Genomic DNA, 24,086 nt, shown 5'->3' on the forward strand with positions numbered 1-24,086 from the left:
GTAGCAAAAACCAGGAGAGTTTCCAAAAAAGGCGGGGGTGGTGTGGAAAATAGATGAGCATTAATTAGCAAGCCACCAGAAGTCCTGAACTCCACAAACAATACTGCTGAAGAACTATCCTGGGCATCTAAATTTCTGCATCCAAATCTAAGAACAATTATTCAAAGGAGGCAATCTAAACCATGCTCTCATTAAAAAAACCCCGCTGTTCAAACTTATTTCTCATCAAGACAGTGCCCCACACCTCACCTCTTACTCACCTACTCACATTTGTCACTTTTTTTTTTTAAAGTTAAAAGCCAATCTAAGGAATAGATTGCTGCAAACTCTAGAAAGGTAATACAAGATAACCTATATATTTAATGCTGCATAAGTAAGTGAATATCTATTTAAGAACTTCATTTTACATTGCTGCTTTGTGGAACAAAGAATACCTTGCTGTAACAAAACTTGTTACTCTCTTTTCACATCAAATCTTTTCTGTTCACTATGCCATTGTCATTCCTCCTCTCCACTAGTTTCTCTGCTTCCTACACGATGCTTTTCGGGAACTAAGGCCACTTAAGATGAGTGCAATTTCTGTCCAGACTAACTTAGCAGTAGGTGGGAAGATAACACATGCCTACGTACCTGCCAAAGAAATAAGCTCTTAGATACGGGAATAGGTTAAGCAAAGACATATCCCTTCTCAGACTGAAGCCTGCATTTAGACTGGAGAGAAACTCCTTTCTTGGACTGACTGAAACAGGAAAGATCATGGCACAAACTACCAAGGTCAATATAATATCAAACTGCATTCTAAAACTGTCTGTCTGCTCAATGTACATATTTAAAAGAAGAGCAGAGCAAAGATCATCTTACACCTCCTGGTAACCTTGGGGAGAAAAAAAAAGAGGCCAACTAGAATACAGCAGGAAACAGAAGATTGTTTGGTACCCAACTGCAGTAAGTTATCAGTCTCCACATATTTACTTGCCTTCCATGCCCAAGGACTTGAAGTTAGAATTCCTTAGACCCTATAAATCAAAAGCCACATAAATCAGATTAAAGAGTTGTTTTTTGGTTTGGATTTTTTTTTTTTTATACGAAGTAGAAGACAGCCCTCCCATTTTTATTTCACTGCTAAGTACTCAAAGGTGAAGCAAACATCTTCCAGATACTTTAGTGGTAGAAGCACTACAGCCTTCCACTAGGCACTCAACAGCCAGCATCTAAAAGGTGCTTCATATACTTTAAACACAGCTCACCTCATAACAGAAAGTAGAATGTTCAGCGTGTCTACTGCTTGAGAGCTGAATCAGGAAGGTTGTGAAACCCATGCAACAGCAGCTTCTTATTTTGAAAAAAAGTCATCTACTGGGCCTTGAAGATAATTTTAAGTAAACCACAGCTCTACTTTGTCTTTCACCCTCTTAACGGTCCTCCAAAACAGCGCTTCCACCAAAAAGAATTCCTAGTCTGTCCTGGCTGCTGGGAAAGGTTTGTAATGATCCTGCACATGTACGCCATTGTATTAGGTTTTTTAGAGCCTCAGGGCACAACTACAAGAGCCTCCTTTCTTTAAAGGCAATGTTTGAATATAGGTACCACGATTGCAGTTTAAGGAAGCTGAGTCATTTTTCTTCTAGTTTATGTAGGACTCTTGGGAACACATTAGCAGAACTGTTTGGTAGTTTGCCTGCAAATATTCCCAGCTCTGCTTTTGCTTACAAAGTCAGATTTTTTTCAAAAACAAGACTTGTAGTGCTAGTTGCAAGTCTCCATCAAAACCGGAGATATACAGCAAGCTTTCATGCAATACTGAGAATTTCTGTATCAGTTAGATGATGGTTTTGTAAGTTTAAATAAGTAGTCCCCTGGGAACAGCACAGAACGCTAGCAATAGTAGTAATACAACTTCACCCAGTTTTTTGTTTTTAATTTCAAAAGCTAAACCAAGGATGGAACAGTAAACCTTCCATCTAGGCAAGAACATTTATACTGAGCCACAGTGGAGCACAGATTCATGGAAGTGTCATTTATAAGCATGTAGTTTCTGACTTCTACTTTTAATAGCCCTTTCAGTTCAGCAGTTCCACGCCAACCTCTCAGACCGCAGGTAATCAGAGTCACTGCTGCACGCGTAGGAAAACACGCACACAAAGTTGTCAAACTATCCTAGTTTCCTGCCTGTAAGAGCTGACTAAATGCAAATCAACAAGAACTGCCTGAAACCGCAACCATAGAAGTAAAGGTTGGGGGGATAGCAAGTGCTTGTTGGTTTTGGGGAGGAAAGAGAAAGCTAGGGAAGGTGAGGATTATGAAGAATTATTTTAAAAAAAACCAAACAACTTTGGGTATTAAGCAGTGTCCTCATACAAATACTTGCTGGCTTCACAGAAAAGGTCTTTGAATCATAGACTGAAAGCAAGTGGCAAATACTGGAATCAACTGTCATTTGGTTGTTGAACAGAACAGCAAAGTTATAAATTTGCCTTAGTATTTGCCTCCTGGAATTCACAGCTGCTTGGCTCCAATTTCCATCTGCAAGATGAATAATTTCCATTTTAGGAGACCAACTTGCAGGAGGTCAGAGCAATCTGGCTATCCTTGATTACACATCTTGGTTAGTTACAAGCTGAAGGATCTGCTTGTGCCAGTACAGGCACAAAATATAATCTACATTCAAAGCAACTGTACTAGAACTTCAGTGGCTAAGGTAGAAGTTGCACTACACTTTACTATTGAGATTTAGCTACTGAGAATTTAACATCTGCTCCCAGAAGTTTTAGCTCAAGTGTGGGATGAAATTACAAAGTCAACAATCCCGTATCACAGTAATGGTGGATAAGCATTTTGGCTTTGTGCATTCAAACACATTTTAACTATTTATTTTATAGCTGAAGAGTACTGTCAACCAGCTAAGCACCTGTACTGTTCATTAATCAAGGCTGCCAAATCTCTCATAAAAACAGTATGAAGGCCTAGTAGTAACATGGAGATACTACAGGTAAATTACATCACTACTACACACCTGAAGGTTCTAGAGCACACCTGCCTATTCAACCCTGAAATCAAGGGATGCCATGAGAGACAGTAAACTACATCTCCTCCTAATACCTGCAAAGAAAGCTACTCAATGTTAAGAATTATTAACTATAGATGTAGTTTACACTACATTTATGTAGTGTGAGGGGAGAAAATATATACACTTACACTAAAACCATCACAATAGCTTGTTTTAAAAATACACTACCACTCTTTGGGCTAGAAACTGAAGTTCTTTAAGTGGAATAAAAAGATCAGAAAGTCAGATGCCTCCAAATACTTTTAAAACTAGACAAACAATCAAAATCACTATGAGTTTGCTCTTACCAACAACCTCTTGATGCTTGCTGACAAAGGGTGTATCTGTTGCAAAAATATAACTTTTCTTCTCCGCAGATGCTTATAACTACAGCATCTTCTGCACAAGTTTTTCAGTGAGCTTTACTTCATATTGCATCTCCTACAGCCTTTACCGTAACCAGTCCAAGCTGACATTTTGCACTCTGTCATTCAGCAAAATGCAGCACTTCAATTCTTGCTTTTGCGGACATCAGCTGTGACAGAAGCAAACAGATAAACCTGATGACAAGACAAAAGCCTCAGGTTAAGAAGGCCTCAGAATACACATTCAAAATCAAGATAGCAAAGTAGCCAGAACTATTGGCTGAACTGCAGAAACAAACATCTTGTTGGCTAAAGGGAGGATTCTCTTGGCATGATGGACCAGTCCATTTAGCCAGTAACTTCCTGCCTAATTTTATTTTTTGGTTTAGACAGTGTGCCAACCTGAAGGTGTAATTTTACAAATTAAGTGCTGTTCTCATCCCCTCCACTCCCACAAAGCAGATAGTGTAAATTAATTCCAGCAGGCCACCAACAGTTTGCTACTCACCCTTCATGTATCAACACAATCTCCTAAGCAGCAATTTACCTTCATTCAGCATCCCCTTCTAAATTGGCAACAGTATTATTGTTTTATGACTGAAGTGTTTCAGGGAAGGAGGGAATCACATTTTCCTCCAAGAGACTAACAGCTTCTTGCAATATTCACTGAAATGGATAATAACTTTTTTCCAAGCATTGTGTTATCATGGAGTCAGGTTCCACCAATTGATAAAACTCACTGAAGTATCTGGAACTTTAAGTCTTACTTGAGAAATCAAGAAAATTGCAGAAAACCCACACGCCACATTGTGCCTAAAGTGGGCAAATTATCTGTATCTTAACATAAGAACTTAGGAAAAATTCTCACATGCAACTTCTAAAGCCAGAGAGTTACTAAAATTGGACTTCACCCAGAAATATTTGAGATTAAGAAGTAAATAGCCTAACAGTCATCAATATTATCAGCAAATCAAGATTCACTGGAAGTGCCAGAAGCATTTCACAATCTACACACTGAGACTGAAAAGCAAGAGTTCACAGAAATCTTTGATTCATGTAATTGGCTTTACAGGAACAACTCCTCATGTTCTGCTATTCCTTGCATTAAGCAGAGTTAAAACATTCCAGAGAGAAATTTATAGTGCAATCATGGGTGTGGGGGGATGGGGTGTCATCTTGGGTATCCTCATGACCTCACAACAAGCACAGGATATTTACATCTCTATCTCAATAGTTGTTGATACTACTGAAGAAAGGAAACAAATCCGCAAGAGCCCTTTCTTGGAGGAAAAAACCCAAAGTAGGGCATATGCTGGGTTTCCATAAGCATCAGCACCTTGTTCAACTCGCTACAGATGCAAACTTGAATTCAGAGCCTACTTTTATAACTCTAAAAGCACAAATAACTAACCAGTGATGCTTATTTATTAAAAGTTGAGGCAAAATAATTTGACTGCCAAGATCGTGTTTCTATAACACAACCAGAGCATGGAGACAGGACGACAGAAAAAAGAAGAGAAAAAAGGTGAAATTTACCTAGATTAAAAAGAACCAAACCTACCTCTATCACTGTTCTATCTTATGATCAGGGGAATATTTTCTACTTTGTCTTTCCCTGTGCCCACCTTTGCCTCGGTCAAAGAGCTTCTTCAAAGAGCAACTTAAGCAACTGTATGACGTAATATGGGTCTCATGAATCAGACAGCTACCAAAGATAAGTACAGAAGTATATTGATAAAAAGTTAGTGATATCATTCCTAGTTAAGTGACACTCCTCAGTTTTACAGCCTATCACATGAGCTCAACTGCCAAACATCTGAAGCTAGATTTAAAACCATCTTTGTTTTTAAAATTTAAGGATCTGGCTTAAGGTTTAAATGGGTTTAACATCCAAATAATATTTGTAGTTTAAGCTGCAATAAAGCAGTCCAAATCAGTTGACTCAGGCTGTTATTTAAATTCTGCATAAATACCTTCCAAGTATTAAAAGAATACAAAGCATGCTATCAAACACATTATCAGCAGTGAATGAAACATGACAAAGGAAAACTAACAAGAAAAAAACACCAAGAAAATTCTCCCATATTTAAGTCATTTAACCTGGCTATAAAAAAATATTAGGTAATTACAGAGAAGAAATGAAAAGTGCTCAAAATCCTAGAAGAAATAAATTAAGACAGCAAAGCCTTCCCAAACACAGTCACAAGAGTTTGTCTTGAAAAGACTAAGAACTTGTTACTATATGTGCAGGTAAGCAAACAGCTGCTGAGATACAAAGTCCCTGGAGGATGTCCAAAAAAGGGGATATTACACATCAGCTGTTCAAGCAAACACTTGAGTCATATCTCTGTGTAGTTGATGATAAGCTATGTCACTGGAGGATCTACAGCTCTGATGCCAACAAGGCATCTTAACAGAAAGTTACTTTTAGTCTTTTATTGGAATCCCCATAGTTCACATGCCTTCAACTTTTACTGATGCTTTTTATTTATACATCACATTTTGAAAAAAATAAACTTAAATGGAAAAGTATCATTAATAAGATTACTACCACGTAAGTTTTTCCATGCCAGAATTTCCTTGTTTTCATGTTTTAATTCAGCATATACACCTGACATGACAGGTCATTTACTCTAAAAAAGAATGCCGAACAATTAATAGCATCAACAGCTTTTAAAATCCACTGTCTTATTAATCAAGTATTTTGTTTTAGGCAGCTTTTCTGGCTTTTGTGAAGTTTTTATAAGTCAAACTGGAGTTGATACCCAGCAGGTGACCTTCCCTCAGGAACTGCTCCGTACGCATCCAGAAATATTCCCTTATTTCCATGTTCCTTCTGCCAGAGAACCTGTTAGGTTCTAGAAAGCTATGGTAATTTGTTCACAGGTACAGCAACTCTCACATGGGTGGGATTCTTGCAGCAAAAATAGATGACAGCTCCAGGCACATTTAAATTTATTTCAATCCTTCACAAAAATGTCATACAGTCAATACATCTGCTACACCAAAATACAAAACTTCACCCAATGCAGCATGCCTTCCTCATTGAGTTGTGTGTACATTTTTTTTTTCTTTCCTCTGTTGCACTGAACATGCAGATGAACATCTTCTCAGGTTACTGTACCATTCCTGCCTCAGTGACAGAATGGACAATTACGCTAGAATTGAGAGAAAATTCAAGTCACCAAATGGTTACAGTAGGCTTATTGGAGTTTCAATAGGAAATCTGTAATTGTAGGCAGAAATTGGGAGGTTCTGAAGTCTAGTTAATGGCATTTTGCATCAGGAACTGGGAATTACTATGGCATTCTGGACCCAGCACACTTCTTAAACCGGACAAACTGAGTTCATATGTGTAAGTCTCAACTAGTAGATACAAAACAAGGCAACTACTTAAAGTGACTGGCTCATCAGTTATAGGCCTCCAATCTTCTTACCAAACATAACCAGGTACTGAATGTTGTAGCTGCTACTTAAGTTTCATGTTTACTTTACACGATCTTTATGATTTGTAAACTGAAAATGCTGATTAAGAAAAAAACTCAGAACTCCAATAGCCAGTTTACTGAAGAACTGTATTAAACAGTACTCAAAATCATACTAAATATTTGTACTAGTCTCTAATAATACTCATTCAGGGTGGTAGTTTTTCTTGAAGTGAGAAAGGAAATTACATGTTCAAGCATGAAGTTCTTACTGAAGGCAATAAGACATTTAAATACTTTGGGGAAGACTCTAGCTTTCAAGAGGACCAAAACCAACAGACTAAACCTGAATACTAGCTAACCTGTAACTAGCAAGAAGATAAACAGTCCTCTCAGGCATGTTAAGACAGTACCACAGTCACCTAGCACTTCAAGCCTACGACCCATGTTTCTCCAAAACAGAGTTTCCATCATGTGTGGTATACTCAGACCTATCAATATAGCATAGCTTCATTTTTCTAGGGACTCTGCGGAAAAGTACCGTTTTAGAATTTAGATACACTGGATGGACTCTAGCAATTAAGATTTTTATTTAAATATAAAAACCAGTATCTCAAGCTGCCACAAAAGAATTGCATGATAAAAAAAGCAAAGGGACAGCTAAATGGAAATCGGTGCTTCCTCCCAATGACATAAATACCTTCTCCTGCACATTCCTCTTCATGAAAATGGAAGAGTTACATCTGACAGGCCGGTACTACCAAAAAGAAGCAGAAGTAATCTACACCACACCATCACATAAAGCAAGTATCTAACACTAAATATTTCTTCCCCCCAATTAACGGTAGTCAACTAGCTACAGCTATCACTATATGAAGCTCAGTCTCCTCTATGAGGAGAAAAAGGAAAAAATGCCTAATCTGCATTTAGCTTTTTTAAAGTAACCTCATCATAAGACAGCATTGTCTTTAACATTGCTTAGACACTAGAACAGCACATGGATTCCAAACTCAGCCTTATGAAATTAGATTATCATTGCTATTCATTAGTGCAATGCTAGGCCATTAGCAAGGAATTAGTCAGGAATTACTAGTTTTAAGTGAAGGATAACTACATATAGAGGTTAGCACTAGGATAATCTAATTCAAGAACCACTCTCTAGAGAGAATTAGGGAAAGGATAAAATCCTCCCCACCTGTCATCCTGCTTTCAGAAAAGCAAGTAATACCTCTTTTAAACAAGAATTCCTATGAACAAGCAGCCAGAGGTTGCCTATGTTTCCATACTTCACATCAGTATTTACAGCTGCATCCAGCACTGGTAGGTGTTGCCAAAGCATGAGTTTCTCAAGACAGCCTCTTCCTGGATCCCAATTGCAGCTCCTCTAACTTAGGTTTTTCTTTTCACAAGCTATTACAATCTATAAATTGATTTAGATCCCCCCCCATTTTACATTCACGATGTTTATACCTGGAGCAATTTGTGTACCAAAATGAAAAGCAGCAAGTGCAAAATTTCTAGTAGTATTTATTTGCAACAGTCAAGTCTTTTAAGAAAGAGTATAGAAGGTATTCTAAAAATCCAAATGCCACTTGAGCTTGCAAACAGAGCTGTAATTACAATTGACACTTTTTTACTGTATTATGGAGTACAGCATCATCTTCAATTGCTGAGAAAACAATTGGAAGAGAGCTCCCCCACTCCCGCATCATCTTAAATGGGTCAGTAACTGATAAGACATTTTTACAAAATATGCAATGTATCTTCTGGCATTCACACTAAGTTGTTCTGTAGTTTCCTTTGAAATGGTAGTTTTTAAATCACCACTGCTATATTTACCTACAGCTATAGGTAAAATTTGTTTATACAATAGCTTCATGAGCTTTCTTCAAAGTCACATTTGACCGATCAAGCCAAAGCCAGGTGACTGTGGATAAGATATGACATTGCAAATTGCAGGTAGAAATACGAACAAATTATTTCACGTAAAACCAAGTCTGAGGGCAGCTCAAATAAAACAGAGGACAATCATAGGCTTGTCAGTGGCCTTCTTCAATATTTTGCAAGTATACTACAAGCATTAAGCACAAGAGCCACTAGATCTGTTGTTACTCCTTTACAGAGATGGGGAAAGTTGTTTCTCTTCCCAAGCATATAAATACCCAATATGCACTATGACATAGAAGTATTAGCATCCAATACCACTATTGCACGCATACAAGTGTAGCTATAGAGACACAAATGCCAAGCATTTGGCTAGGTTGTCTGCAAGCAAGTGGAAAATAAGTGACCAGAAAGCCACATCCAGATTCACAAAAACCCACTGACAGCCACAGTGCTAGCACAACCCACCCTCTCTGCTCTGCTATATTCAGAAGCCAAGAAACTGACATTACACAAAAATTCTTCTTTCAGAGATAAAGCATTAAACTTATTTTCCACCAAACAGGAGGCAAAGTACAGACGCCTCATGAAAAAAATCTTTATCATTGGGACCTAAAATAATTCAAGTTGCAGTAGTTGAACAAAATAAAAGTGGAGCATTTTGTGAGGTTTGGCAAGCTTTTTAAAAACATTGTTTTGTATAGTTTGATAGAAACAAGATTATTACTTAACAATAGGAGTCTCAATTTGGCCAACAGGCACAATGCTGTCACCCCAATCTTCACTCTTCACTTTGATTAAAACCTAAGGCAACTCATTTTTGCCCAAGTTCGCAGCAAGCTCAGCGCCTAAAGCACCAGCCTGGATTGATTTCAAAACATTTCCAAAGAACAGGTTACTAAAGTAAGTTTAAGAGTTGTTGACTTTTTGTAACTAGATAAAAAAATAACTTCATGCTGCAACCACAGTAAGCAGGGTTACTTATATTTTATAGAATACAGGATAGGTAGTCAGAATTAAGACTGGGAAATAATACCAATAGCTTTGGATTATTTTGTCTCTGGGATGGGGGGGGCACACTTTTGGAAAACTCCTATTGATTTCATTAAGGTTATTCACTTAATTAAACCTACTCATTCAAGTATAATTGCATATGTTCGTGAACATACTGCAAGCAACAACACTTTTGTTAAAACTTGGGACAATATGCTTTGCAGCTTTAAAATAACAAATTTTCCGCTTCAATAACGGAAGCATAGGTTTTCAGTCAAGAACACTGTAGCAAATTTCAGGACATTAGTAAGCCAAAAGTTTCAAAGCTAGAAGTCAGAGATGGTATTTTGGTTGCAAAAAGGGCCCACAAGGATCCCAGATTTGACAGAGGAATGTGGCTTCTCAGTGAAAGCTTCATCCAAGTTGAGCATTTCAGAAGGTGGTATTGACCACATGAATACATCAGTGTATACACCTGTCAGCTGCATTCATCTTTGTTACCAGAGGGAGATACTGTTGTTTCCCTTAGACAAATACTCAATTTGAGTGTGAAATTTTAAGAAAAATACTGTTAGGTAAGTTGATCCTATAAGTTTGAAGCAGAACTATTAACAAACAGGTTTTGCGTTGCTAACATTCATCTTAATCATTCTGTGAAAGAACCAAAGAAATAACAGGAAAATGAAAGCCACATGAAAAGCACTGTATACATATTTTTCAGATACACAACACAAGGCCAAGATTTACATGTTATCTCCTGATGTACAAGAAACCCCAAATACTCAAGTGCTTATACAGAAGATGCTTCAGTTACTCTCCAGCTTCACTATCAGGATGGTAAAACACAACAGCAAAACTAAGTAAATAATCACCCCAGAACTAAAACTTGCATAGTAATCACCACTGGCTGGCTAACTGTTCACATCACAGCAAGCCGTCATAATTTTAACTCAAGACCCTGAATTACAATCATAACATGGGAAAATAAAATCAAAGGATATTTCAGACTGATCTTTAAAAAAAAATTTAAAAAATTTTAAAAATATATCAGTTAGACTTGGCCCCTGACAGAATTTTTTAGAGCTGGAAGCACTTCTAACAACCACAGCTTACAGATATTTTAGTATCAAATTAGATGGTTATGTGCTAGTTATAGACCAAATGTAAAATTAAAGTATTCAGAAGTTACAGTAGTACAAAAATGTTTACTTGCAGCCTTCAAGGACAAACCTAATTCTGTGTGTAGGCCCAAAATGAGGCAGCATTTGCTGGTCAACTTTTTTTCAGGAGTTTCATCCCCTTATTAAAGCCAACTCCACTCTTCGCTCAGTTTAACAGACCTTTAGAAGCCATTAGTCCAAGAAATATATTGCTAATGGGATAAGTGCTTACACCACTCAGGCATAAATGGGAAACAGTCTTGTTCAAAGACTTCATCATATTGCTCTAATTTTGGTTTTGTGAATGAGTCGTCAAAGATTCAGCGTTTCCAGGATAAGCACAGTGGCCGATTTGGCATTCTCAAAAAAACGAACTGAAACAGAAAAGCTGGGTACCAGGTCTTGTCAAAACAAAACCTTTAAAAAAAGTAACATGCAGAAATGCTCACCACCACCCCCAAGTGTACCCTGATCATCTTCTGCCTTCTTGTTCTATCCTTACAGTCTTGAAGTTACTAGAAAGGAAACAGCTGAGGAATGCTGCCACTCTTATGCCATGCTTTCCATTGACTGTCATTTCAGGAATGCACACAGGAAAGTAAAGCAGCCTGGAATGTCTCCACCCATCCAGCAGCATCAGAAGCTGTCCAGCTTACCGACGAGTCCACCGCCTTGCAGCTGCATTCCAGTTTGCATTTTTACAGTTGCCCAGATCAATGAAGAAATGTATACTGTTAAGCACTGATATAACATTTGTTAGGTATGTGTCCTCATACTTTGCATATCCTATATGCATATACTCTACATTGATACTACACTATGGCAGTAACAAGGTATAAAATTTACAATTTCTTGGTTGCAAGAGTCCCAGAAGGGCCATGCTATAGTTGTCCTAAACTACCACCACATTTCTTTCAGAGCATATTAGTTTATCTAAGTCTAACTCGTCTGAATATATTCTTGGATAAAATTTAAGTATTTGCTAGAACACACGCATGTTCCTCAATTTCACATCCTGTCAGTCCGGCCCCAGAAGTCACAATTACACAGAAAGAAGCAAGCAATTTGCTGGGCTCTCAATTTTTGAGAATACTGCAATAAGGGTTTTACTAGCCCAAGTAACAACTTTGAGAAAGAGATCAAGTGAGAGTACAAGCAAAGGGATAAACAAGTAAAGAGCTGGCCAAGAGCCTGTCAAACCATCTGTTCCAACTAAAATTTAGCATATACCCTTAAGCCTGGAATACAGATCCTCAGAAGACCTAAGTTGTTTCTCTACTAATGATACTAATGACTGCTGCCTCCTAGCCTCAGATTTAGCTAACAAACTGAAACTTAGTAATTTGGTAGAAAATAACACACTTGCTACAATGCCAAGATCAAAAAGGCCTCAAATCAAGCGTCTTCACATCGATTTTACTATATGGTAAGAATAGATGTGCATTTGTACAAGTGCTTTTGAAGACTTCTCATGAAAAAGTATTCTAACAATACCAAGAATATACCAGAATACATAGAAAAACCATAGCTAAATCTTTAGCATAAAAGCAGCATTAATGTTACAGTGAAATTCATAGCTATAGACCAGCAGAAATTATCCTTGAATACTGGCATCAGCAAATGAATACCAAAGCCCTACCAGCTGAATTCATCCTTACATTTAACATAGAACTCTCTCAATGACTAACCAAGTTTAAGAAATCTGTCAGTTATACTAATATGGAAACTTGTTTTAAATACTTGAAATAATTACTATATGCTAGAATTCAGTTGGGTTATTCTATTTGTGCACAAGAAATATCCATAGCAATGAAAACTGCTATGTAACCAGACATAGAAATCCCAGGTTCAAACTTGACAGACTCTGAAGAGTCCAAGACACACATGGAGATAATAAACCTAAAAGATGAAAAGACTTTTACTTGTTTTTATTATAAAACACCAAGCTGAACACAATTCTTTTGAATGCAGTATTTAAGTTTCCATGGTTATACTTAAAACATATTACGAAGGATCACTTTTCCTCCCCTCTTCTTGCCTCCATTTTGAAGGGTAAAATAATCTTAGATGACAAGATCAGTAGGAAGTTAACAAGTACTTATTGTAGAATCTGAACCTAGCTACTGTAACTACGGAGAGAAAGATCTATAGCCCACACAAGAACCAACTGCTATTACAAAGGAGATTTTAAACAAATATGCCTCTAGTCCAATCATAGAGTGAAGTCAACATTACTTATTTCAGGGCTCATTTTCTCTGTGCTTTGTTGTACAGATAGAGAATTAAAAAAAAAAATCAGGATAATAGAATACAAGCTGAGCAAATGACTCCAAAACTCTCAGTTGCATATCATCTACGAGATCATTAGGGGGTTCAGTGAGTGGGAGGTTGTTTCTTTTCCAAACAAATTTAGGCATCAGGTTCATAAATGAGTACAAATGTTTCTGTCTGAAAGGAAGTTCTCTTTTGGACTTGATAGTCTTGAAAAATTAACAAGTCTACCATACACATCAATATTTTCACTCTCCAAAAGAGGCAGTGCAGAAGTCATAGCTAGGAGGATACTAACATAACTTTGAGCTATTTCCATACCTTCCTTACCCTTGGTTGTTGGGTGCTGCTGCTATGAGGCAAACACCCTAGAGATTTAAGACTGCAGCAACCTGTTCTTTGCTCTTATGACTTGACATGCTCCGCATGCTGTGGCCCCAGCTCAAATACGTGACCCATGTTATCATTCGTCAAAAAGGATCCCGACAGTGCAGCCTTAATGACCTCTATCAAGTTCTAAGGCAAAGGGATCCAGTACTGGTAGACTTTATGTTCCTTTTTCATTACTCCTTGCTGTTTGAATGGATGCTGTAACAAGGATGACAGTTGATGCCAACCGTAACAATACCCTTTACCATATCAAGTACTATGAGCGTGCCACCAGGAGTCTTGACAGAATTTTTCAGATAAACTATTACTCAAACTCCCACATAGGAAGGTACTTCTTAACCAGAAATAAATCCCATAGAACTCACAGGAACTATTACGACAGCAATAACTGTCCCTAATCTGCTAGGAAAAAAAAAGTTCTCAGTAAAACACACTTGTGAAGAGTTTATCAGCATCTTAATCACTACTGAGGGATCAACGCAGCAAAGTCCTACAGTAGTGGCATCAAATCAAAATGTCTATTTAATACTGCTATGCCTGCAAACTAATATATAACATGGGTAAGAGTCTCACCTTGATATTCAGGAAAACACTGATATTTGCAACAGAGAGATAGCCTTTGGGGAACTTGGCTTAATTAAACTGTACTTGTCCTGGATAAAAGAAAGAGCACATGAATCCTTCATTAAGGATTAGGAGCGTCTCTTGCTGTTCAGCCTTCACCAATGACAACACCTACAGTACTCCATGAGCCTCATGCACAAACAGCTAAGATAATTTCCTTTATCTTACCTCCAAAGCAGTATGTCTCCAGAAAGAAGCAAGATCAAAACAGCAGGACATGCTCCTTTCATGTTATGTGGTGGAATTAGGCCACAGCACCCACCTTCCTCACCCAGAGAGAATGAGGCCAAAAACCAGGTTACCACCTCCTAAATCTAAGCAGCCTCAAGAAAAAGGGCAGCAAAAAAGCAGGCTGCATAAACTGCCATACCTAAGCACAGCCTAATCTCAGCCACCTTCTTTATCAGGGGCGTGCAGGTACTCCACAGCACATACCCTGTGCTCCCAGGGGAGCACCCTGCACAGGAAATCCAGCCCTCCAGGAAACTGGTCACATCATCGTCCCTCCCCACCACTCGCAGCCTTCCAGTGGCGCTGCCCAGAAAGGGTGGGCTCCTCTTTCCTGTACAAAGCTCTACATAACTTTTAGACAAACCACCTTCAGTCACTTGAGCAATGAATTCCAATCAGAGCTAGTGAATCAAGTCCTCTTTCATGGAAGGCAAGGAAAGAGAGGAAGAGAAAGTCCAAACTCTGAGGAAGGATAGTGCTAAGCTTTCAGGATGACAGAATTGAATTCCACTCCGAATAAATATGTTTTCCCTAAGAGGGACCAGGTTTTATTGAAAACAGTATATAGCTTCTTCTTAACATTATTTCAGAACACACCACTTTTCCACCTCTCTGCAGAAACTATTAATCTGTGAGGTCACAGCTCACCTCTGGGCTTTGTTTCTCTCAAGTGCTCCACACATTCAAGTGTTAAGGCAGATTAGAAAAGCTGCACTATGTGTAAGTCAGATCTCATCCTGTGTGACAACTGTCTGGGAATGCAATATTTAAAAACAATCAACTTCAACTTCCACTGAATTAACGGAGCAGACATTGTTAATTTAAGGTCTAATTTAAAAGTAAGTTTTCTAGTCTTACAGACATATACACACAACATGTATATAATGCAGGATATTGCAGCAGAGTAGTATGTATTCTTCTGCAATATCCTACATTGCATATATCTCCCATAGATAGAAAAATGGTATACCCAGTTTTGTCCTTTCTGCTGAAGGCCTAACCTGAATGTATGCTAAAATAAGTTCTTAAAGAGAACGAGATTTGAACGCAACATTACATACAGGAATAATAATCATCATCTAACAACAATTTTTTCCCCTTCTGCCAGATCTTTAATTCAAAGAAATTTAATTGCACTGTCCTCAGATACAATGCACTCAAGTCCACTCATTTATGCACACACAAATATAAAACAAAAGCACTCACTGGCAATGTCAAGAGTTGAAGGAAGTACCTGCATATATACTCCTCCCCTTCCTCCTCTGAGCTACCAGGCCATTTGTAATCTTCTCTTTCCCATATGCATTAAGAGAAACAATTCTACTTAAAGCTTTCTGATGGTGATGGCATTCTACCCTACCAATATAGGAAAAGTTTAGCTAATGGCTTTAGTAACAAAGCTGGATGCTCCATTAAAGACCAGTTCATCAGAATTTCAGGATTAATGGCACTTTCCCCTCAGCACTTTCCCCTCAGCACTTCAAACCACCTGGGCTGTGAAAAAGAAAACACAGCTTAAGTCTCTTCCTATAACTATCATATCTAACAGGAAAAACAAAGGCTGATTAGTATATTAAATATTTAATTCTATTGCTATTTCAAACACATGCATTTGTTCTCAATAACCACAAAAAAAGATGCAAGACAAAAAGGACAAGTCAAAAATGTACAGTCACTTTATCTTTGCTGAGATAAATTTATTCCTGTGAAGCAGTAAAGTCTTCATGGGATCTGACGGACAACACAAAAAAACAACCAAGGAAACAAACAAAAAACCCACAAAGCAACACCAAACATCACAGTCTTAAACACAACAAGGCGGACTTCAACACAGTTGACATCAGTCAGTCCAAACAAACTCTGTCAGGAAGAATGACAAATTTTTTTGAAGAGTTTCCTTTGGGAACAGATACAGCTTTGTTCCATGTCACAGCCAAATCTGATTAAATGAATTCATGTCATAGACCGCATTACATATGATTCGCACCTTTTATATAGCATATTAGAGGAAAATAAGTTTTACTGATAATAATGAAGTGGAACCATTTAGAATTGGTCATGGGCAGGGATTTGTTATATGTCTTTTTTTTTTTTTAAATAGCAACAGGCAACATTCATCTACTGTACTGCCTCAAGAGAATTATAACTTCACAACTGATTTCCTTCTTTGCTTTTAATATCACAAAACCAGAAAAGTCTCTTTGGTATCACTACAGAAAGTGAAGAGGAGAGTAAGCAAGAGGTTTAGCAATGATGTAAATCTTCACCTCTATTCCCTTAGACTTTGCCCTTCCAAATTGCAAGCTGACTATAGTTAAAAAGAAGGGGAGAATAAGCTCAGAATGATCTTGTTGAAAGCTTTGTTGTGTATAGTATCAAAAACATTTTGAAAATGCCATCTGGACTTCATAAAGAGAGATAATACCATTCATCTCTTATTCTAACAATAGAGTTAAACCTAACGTCATCCTTTCCTACCAATCACTGGAGTACACTAACTTGTAGACTCAACCATCTAACCAGTTAAGGTATGACAGAGCTCCCTGGAAGCATGAAGCAATCGTAACTTGATTAGAGAAGAATAAATACATAAAACCTTGCTATGAAGTGACAGGCCAGCCTGAAGTCAGGTAGCTGTGCTGCAGTAACATGCTGACAGGCTTAACCACAACACACATTCATTCTTCCAGTTCAGTTCACAACTGAAAGTAAACCAATACCCTTTACAGGGAGGCAAGTGACAACTTACAAACAGGAAATAGAGCAAAGAGTACTAGAATTTTACATCTTATGTTTAGGAGGGGATTCTATCCAGTACTATGGGGCAACTTAGGTATTTGTAGAGCCTCGCATCCTTAAAAAAATCTATACGGGATGAATAAAATGCATTAAACAAAAGCGAGGTGCCAAATTTAGGTAGAGCACTATGTACCAACGACATCCTAATTACCTCACCTAATGATTCTGGGAAGATTTCTGCTTGATCAACTTACATCTCATAATCATTACGATTTTTTTTTAAACCACTGAACAACTTCTAAACTTAAGAACAAGAAGCTAGCCTGTCAGAGATGATTTTTTGCTTTTTGGATATCCAGTGAATCTAATATTGTATGAAAGCTTTTGGCCTTCTAGAGAAACAAAAACTATTCAGGCAAACCCGCATTATCTCCGGATTGCCACAGCCTTTCCTTATTTGGCTAACGTTTTGAGATTCCAATCAGACTGCTATGAAGTTCAACATGCACAAAGCATCCATTTTGAGGAAACTTCACAGCCACTTTCCCTTCCATTCCCCCCCTGCCCCAAGTGAAAGTTATCTCCCTCAGCACCAACCCCCCTCCCACATACCCACACCAGAACAAAGCAATATGGATTCGGGGTTTTTTTTACTGCTCTCCAACGCACGAAAGAAAAATGTAAAAGCCCTGCTCCCCTTAAAGTTCAGCTTTCACGCTGCGGCAGAAGCCATCCTAGAAAAAGCGAGCAGCCTGTTACTGATACACGCTTCTATATTAGGAACAAAACACTGGTTCCCCTTAGAAACCGGAGAGAAATAGATGATCCGTCTCTCCACACGCCCGCCCGCACACACGAGCGGGGTTTAATCGGCTCAACTGCTGCGAAACCGGGGAGACGGGGGAAGCAGGAAACTGCTACCGGGATCCCGGGCGAGAGACAGCCGGGGGAAGCGCCCCCGAGGCGGGCCCGCCTCCCTCACCTGCCGGCCACCACCCCTCCGCCGGGGGGCACCTGCCCACTGCCCCCGGCTGCCTCCCAGACAACACGGGGCAGGGCCCGCTCCCCCGGTCCCTCCCGAGGGAGGCGCTGCCAAGAGGGGAAGCGAGGCGAGCGGGGAAAGCGAAAGAGGGTCACCGGCACCGAAGGAGAGGCCCAACCACCCCTTTCCGACGGCCTGCCTGCGGGGAGGGGGCACAGCCTCTCGCCCCTCCAGCCCAGGGACTCGGGCCGCTCCCCCGCGGCCCCCTCCGGCCGCCCGGCCGCCCCCCCAGTCTGACCCCGGTCGCCACCGCCTACCGCCCCGAGGTCCCAGCCCCTCCCCGCCCCGACACCCCCCAGCGGAGGGGAGAGCAGCCGCCTCCGGCCCCTTCCTCCTCCACCTCCTCCCGGGGGAGCACTTCACCGGCTGGCCTCGCCCCCCCCCCCCCCCGCCTTCCTTGCCTGCCCAAGCCCCGGTCCCGCCGCCGCGCTCGGCCAGGCAGCACCCGGCCGGCGGCAACGGCTCCGCACCGACCTGGTGGAGCGCGGTGAGCCCGTCCACATTGGCGTAGTTGATGTCGGCGCCCCGCTCCAGCAGCCGCAGCACCTCCTCGGTGTCCCCGCTGGAGCAGGCGGCCAGGAAGACGGCGCCGTCGTCGAACTTCACCTTGGTCTTTTTGCGCTTGACCACGGGTGGCTCCAGGTCGGTCTCGGAGCCGATCCAGCGCTTCAGCTGCTCGTTCCGCTTCTGCTTGGCGTCCGCCATCTTCATACCCCGCTCCTGCCTGGCCCCCTTAGCTAACGCCGCACCGAGGATAGACTATATACCGCCAGTATCCCACAGCGCACCGCGGCCCGCACTCGCCCTCGCTCGCTCACCCACCCAGATGGAAAGCGCAGGGCGGGAGCGAACCGGAGGGGCGGGGCGGCCGCAACGTCGTTAGCATAACCCCGCGAGATTTCCTGGCGCCGAGGAGGCGGGGTTGGGAGGAGCGGGGGGGGGAAATCGCTGCGGGAGGGCGGGGCGTAGAGGGGCGTGGCGGGCGGCGTCACTGGCGGGCGCGGGGTAGCGGGCCGGGCGGCGGCGTGCCCGGCGGGGGCGGGGTGGCAGCGGGGGCCGGGCGGGGGAGTGCCGCTGCCGCCGCCTGTGTTGTGACTGGGGCGAGGCCGTCTCGGTTTGCCTCATCCCGGGCCCGTGAGTTCAGGAGTTCAGCCGAAGGGTCACCGGCTTCCCTTGCCCCGCCGGGGCGGAAATCCCCGCGACCGCAGGGGAAGAGCCGGGCCGAGAGGCGTCCGGCGGTGCGGCCCCGCACGGCGCCCGCTGCCAGCCCGAGCCGAGCCTCGGGAGCGGCCGGGACACCAGCCTTCTTCCGCTGCGACTTGCGTCTGCTGCCAGCGCTGAAGAACCATGCTCAAAAAGCCATGAGGGCCTTGCCAGTCAGACGGCCATCGCGAAGGGTCACCGGGGACATACTTCCCCAAAAGGAAGCCTGTGGGGAGGGAGAACGGTGTGGCTTATTGGGGCGTCTGGCGTAGGCCTTAAAGCCCTAAACCTAAGCCAGGCTTTGGGCCTTCGGCTCCCGGGGGCTTGTGCGGCTGGAAGCAGGGTGGTCCTCCGCCTCTGTCGGGCAGCTTCGTTCAAGGTGCTGCCTGTCCCTGCCAGCCACCTGTGCCACGCCGGCAACATCAGCGTTTCCGAGGCCTTGGCAAACAGGGCAAAGGCAGCCGCTTGGAGGGAAGAAGGAAAGAGCCAGGGCGGCTCACTGAGGATCCTTTCTTGTGGGAGGCTAGACGTATCCGCGTTTGGGCGGCTTGCTGTGCAAAAGCACCATCTCCCATTTGCCCAGATGCTTCTGCGTGGCAGTGGACAAATCCCTGTGCTTATTGTCCCTGTTACTTAAAGTTCACTGCCATTATCTGAAAACCTGGGGCAGGACATCCATCTTTTCTGTAGGGAGAGAACAAGCAGTTACAAAGCATACCGCATTGGAAGATACAAAGACTAAAATGTATTCATTCGGACTTGTGACTTCTAGGAACCAAGCTACTATATGTAGTACATTTTTTTCCATGCATAGTATGTTTTCTTTAGCTAAAAGCAATATGTATTTTGTTTTAAATTGAATCATCTCTGGGGATAAAATGTGGTTTTAAACTTACTGGAAAAAAAGGTTTATTTTCAACTAATTATAGGAAACAAAGTATAGTTTGAGAGGGTCACCAAACCTCATACACTTCAAATGTGAATGGTTTGTTCTTTTCTAATTATAATGTCTCCTTCTTATGGTGGGCAGTCTCACAGCCTATTCAGGCTTTTTATATCCATTTTTATTGATAAAAATGTCAGCAGCATTTTGCAAGGAGTAGTAGTTGTAAGTTACCTATAGCAATGTGTTGTTCTTAATGCCTTTCAGAACAGATTTTCATCTGGAGATATTTGCATAGTATCCATCAGATTCACTCGTACAGCAATGTGTGACATACAATGCACTGACAATTTGCAGGCACAAAGTGATTGTGAATGAAAGACGACATCTTGTAGTCAAGATGAAGGATTTGCCAGAGAAAGATTTGCAGTCTAAGTAGGTGGATGAATGATTACCTGGCACCTAATTTATACCTTCCCTTTGACAGTCTGTGTGACTATCCAGAGGTACAGTTTAGGCTCCTCGGTTTGCAAGTATGGCTGACTCTGCGTAATGCACTTCAGAAGCAGTCTTTGCAGTGTTTATTACTCACACAGGTGATTGAGCTGTGCTTTGGTGTAGTGCTGGTACCATCAGCCCAGTGTGGACAGTTATCAGATGGGAGCCTGGCTGCATCAACTGACTCATGTCTAAGGGGGGGAATTTGCGCAGGCTCCAGCTGCCTGCTGTCATCTTGTCCCCATAGGTAAACTTCCTTGGGGACAGACTCTCAATGCAGCGCCATTTCCTAAGGAGTTGAAAACTATAACCCAGAAAGGTTGAGGGAGGTGATGCTGCCCCTCTACTTTGCTCTCATGAGACCCCACCTGGAGTACTGCATCCAGCTCTGGGGGCTCCAGTACAGGAGAGACATGGAGCTGTTGGAGCGAGTCCAGAGGAGGGCCACGAAGCTGATCAGAGGGCTGGAGCACCTCTCCTATGAGGACAGGCTGAGAGAGTTGGGGTTGTTCAGCCTGGAGAAAAGGCGGCTCCGGGGAGATCTAATTGCAGCTTACCAGTATCTGAAGGGGGCCTACAGGAAAGATGGTGAGGGACTGTTTATCAGGGAGTGTAGTGACAGGACAAGGGGTAATGGGTTTAAACTAAAACAGGGTAGGTTTAGATTAGATGTTAGAAAGAAATTCTTCACTGTGAGGGTGGTGAGGCACTGGAACAGGTTGCCCAGAGAGGCTGTGGATGCCCCATCCCTGGAAGTGTTTAAGGCCAGGTTGGATGAGGCTTTGGGCAACCTGGTCTAGTGGAGGGTGTCCCTGCCCATGGCAGGGGGGGTTGGAACTGGATGATCTTTGAGGTCCCTTCCAACTCAAGCCATTCTATGATTCTATGAAAAAGGTAACGCAAGATAAAAGCTGAGTCCTCCTTCCCCAGATGTGTCTGATATTTTACATGTACCTTCCCCAACATGCTGTTTCTCTCAGTTGACTGTCTGCAAATTTGACTCTTCAAAGAATGTAATACACTGATTTCAGCAAGCAAGATTTAAATCAAGTGCTTTATTGGATGCAAAGTAATTCTAGGCAAATTGATAGGCACTTACTCAAAATGCACTTTCCTAGGAATTTCAGTGTTATGGAGCATGATTTTAGGTTTCCTTCAGAGCTCCAGTCCCCTCTCCTTGACTTCATTCCTCCAGCTCAGCTTTTTCTTTCTGGTCATGGATCCTCCTTTAAATCCTTTAACTCACTCTTCTTGGCTTGTTGGTGAAATGCAGAGGTTCTACAGCTCAGAAAGCATGCCCCTTTCTCTTCTTGAGTATCATAGTATCTGGTTTTAAAGACCAGATCTAATACTTCCCTTTGGTTCCTTTCTCCAGAGCATTTTTCACTCATTCAGCTCCAGCTTTTCAGAGAACTTCAGCAAATACTTTTCCTTACACTGCAGCTATTTGTATGTTTTACATTCTTGACTTTATTTTTCCTTGACTTTTTCATTTTTTTGGCTTGCACCTCATTCGGGAGTTATGTTTGAGGTTTTTTACAGACTCCACAGGCAACATAGAATTCATTTGTGCATCCAGCTGAAATTCAGATATTCCATATATAGAGAGTATATATGCCTTTCCCTTATAGCTGTGGTGGTCCTTGCATGGGATCTAGCAAAGGACATGGTCTTCCTTAAGCAAAAAGTAGAGCTGTCATTCATGTAAAGTGGTTAATCTCTGCAATTGTTCACTTTTTCTGTATTCACTAAAATTCAGAACAAGAAGGGAAGAATGGTAATAATAATAATTCTTAAAACTAATTTTTAATTTCTGTATTTTTCCTATCTCACATCTCACATAAAAGTTTATGACTTTAATAGCAAAGGCGTACTGGGCCATATTCTTTACCCCATCCTACCAGCTCGATGTCATTCAATGTCATTGTAAAAACAGTGTAGTTGAGAGGAGATGAGACCATGTACAGCTTCTTATTTAGTACTAATTGAGATAAATATATACAATTACCAATAATATTTGCTGCAGAAATCTGATATTCTTTTCCAATTACCTACCTGAGCACAGAGGGTAAAATTCATCTGTGCAGAGGATTAGACCAAACCCTATATATTAAAGCTCTCTTCTTTGAAAATCTTCTTGACAGTGAGTACAAAATTTGTCCTCAAACAGTCATTACTGCAAGACATTATCACAAGATTGAATTAGATAACTGCATAAGTGTGCATGTGTGTTTACAATAATAACAGTATGCTAACAAGAGACACTTACCGGTTTAGGTACCTGATGTGTGCGGCTTAAGGACACACTAGATAGACCTAGTTTTATCAGGCTGTTCTGATGTATCTCTACCAGACTACTTAACACACTAGATGTGCTGTAAAATCCTTTGTTTGCGTGTGTATACATAGCACTGAAGATGATTGAATATGTAATTTTCCACATACAAATACTAGCACTGAATTCAGTAGGACTACTTTTCTCTAGATGTAACCATGTAAACATTTGCAGAGATAGCATCTATGTGTGTGTATTTTTTGGTTAATTTAATGTCAGGCTTCAAGTGATCAATAGAATGATTTAGCAATGAGATTGTTATCAGTGTGCTTTCTGGTTTTCCATTTTTTCTTAAAAGCATTACAACCATTGTTCAAAGCTATTTCACACAGGCTTCTGGACCACAGAAGTACACAGATGAAGCTTTTGCACTACCCAAAATAGTCTGCTTCTGGGATGTAGGATTTTTGTTCTGACCTCCTAAGGATAATTGTTGTCTTGTCTTTCATCTTGAACAGCAACTGACACAGTGTGGCTTCTAAAAATCTTGTCCTAACATTTTTCTCTCCCCGGTGAAGAAAACTAATATATCAGAGTTAATTTCATCAACTCCAGCTCTGGGAAAAATTGATAATTTGAAGAGATAGTGAACAAATACTGTATATATTGACACAAAGCTTTTTAATAAATCTTCCAGATTTTTATAAAGAGTCATGGCTTGTAAAAAGAGAGATTGGATAAGAAAATATAAAAACCTTTTTCAACATGAAAAGGCCATGACAGAGATATTTATCATAAGAATAAGGCATTTTTTTCATTTTTTTTTATTCAATAGTCATAGTCCTTTCTATTTTTAAATCTGATGTATTCTCTACTCTGATTGTGTGACAAACCCACACAAGTAACACTGAAAACTCTGGTACGTTCCTTATCCAGAAAAAGGAGATAAGAAGACAATGCACAAAATGCTATCAGAATTTTAAAGTAAATTATATAAGAAGCAGGCTTCTCACTCTTTGATTTTGTCAGTTCTGGGTAAGATTCTTACACAGAAACC

At 41.0% G+C, this 24,086-nt stretch overlaps 2 protein-coding genes across 7 annotated transcripts in view; one reads left to right on the plus strand and one right to left on the minus strand.

Moving 5' to 3' along the window:
• Nucleotides 1–19,013, minus strand: part of PPP1R12A (protein phosphatase 1 regulatory subunit 12A) — a 122,803-nt gene extending 103,790 nt beyond the window's left edge. For 4 of the 5 annotated variants that reach the window (XM_075747431.1, XM_075747422.1, XM_075747440.1 and 1 more), the window contains exon 1: nt 18,645–19,005. In XM_075747431.1, coding sequence (XP_075603546.1) covers nt 18,645–18,881 — 237 coding nt within the window. In that variant the 5' untranslated portion in view covers nt 18,882–19,005. Of the gene's footprint in view, nt 1–18,644 lie in introns of all 5 variants that reach the window. The other variant, XM_075747449.1, reaches the window with a different exon arrangement.
• Nucleotides 1–24,086, plus strand: part of RPS16 (ribosomal protein S16) — a 321,098-nt gene that overhangs the window by 221,259 nt on the left and 75,753 nt on the right. The window lies entirely within an intron of this gene.

This window comes from Balearica regulorum, chromosome 1 (assembly GCF_011004875.1).
Source record: "Balearica regulorum gibbericeps isolate bBalReg1 chromosome 1, bBalReg1.pri, whole genome shotgun sequence".
Taxonomy (NCBI): Eukaryota; Metazoa; Chordata; class Aves; order Gruiformes; family Gruidae; genus Balearica; species Balearica regulorum.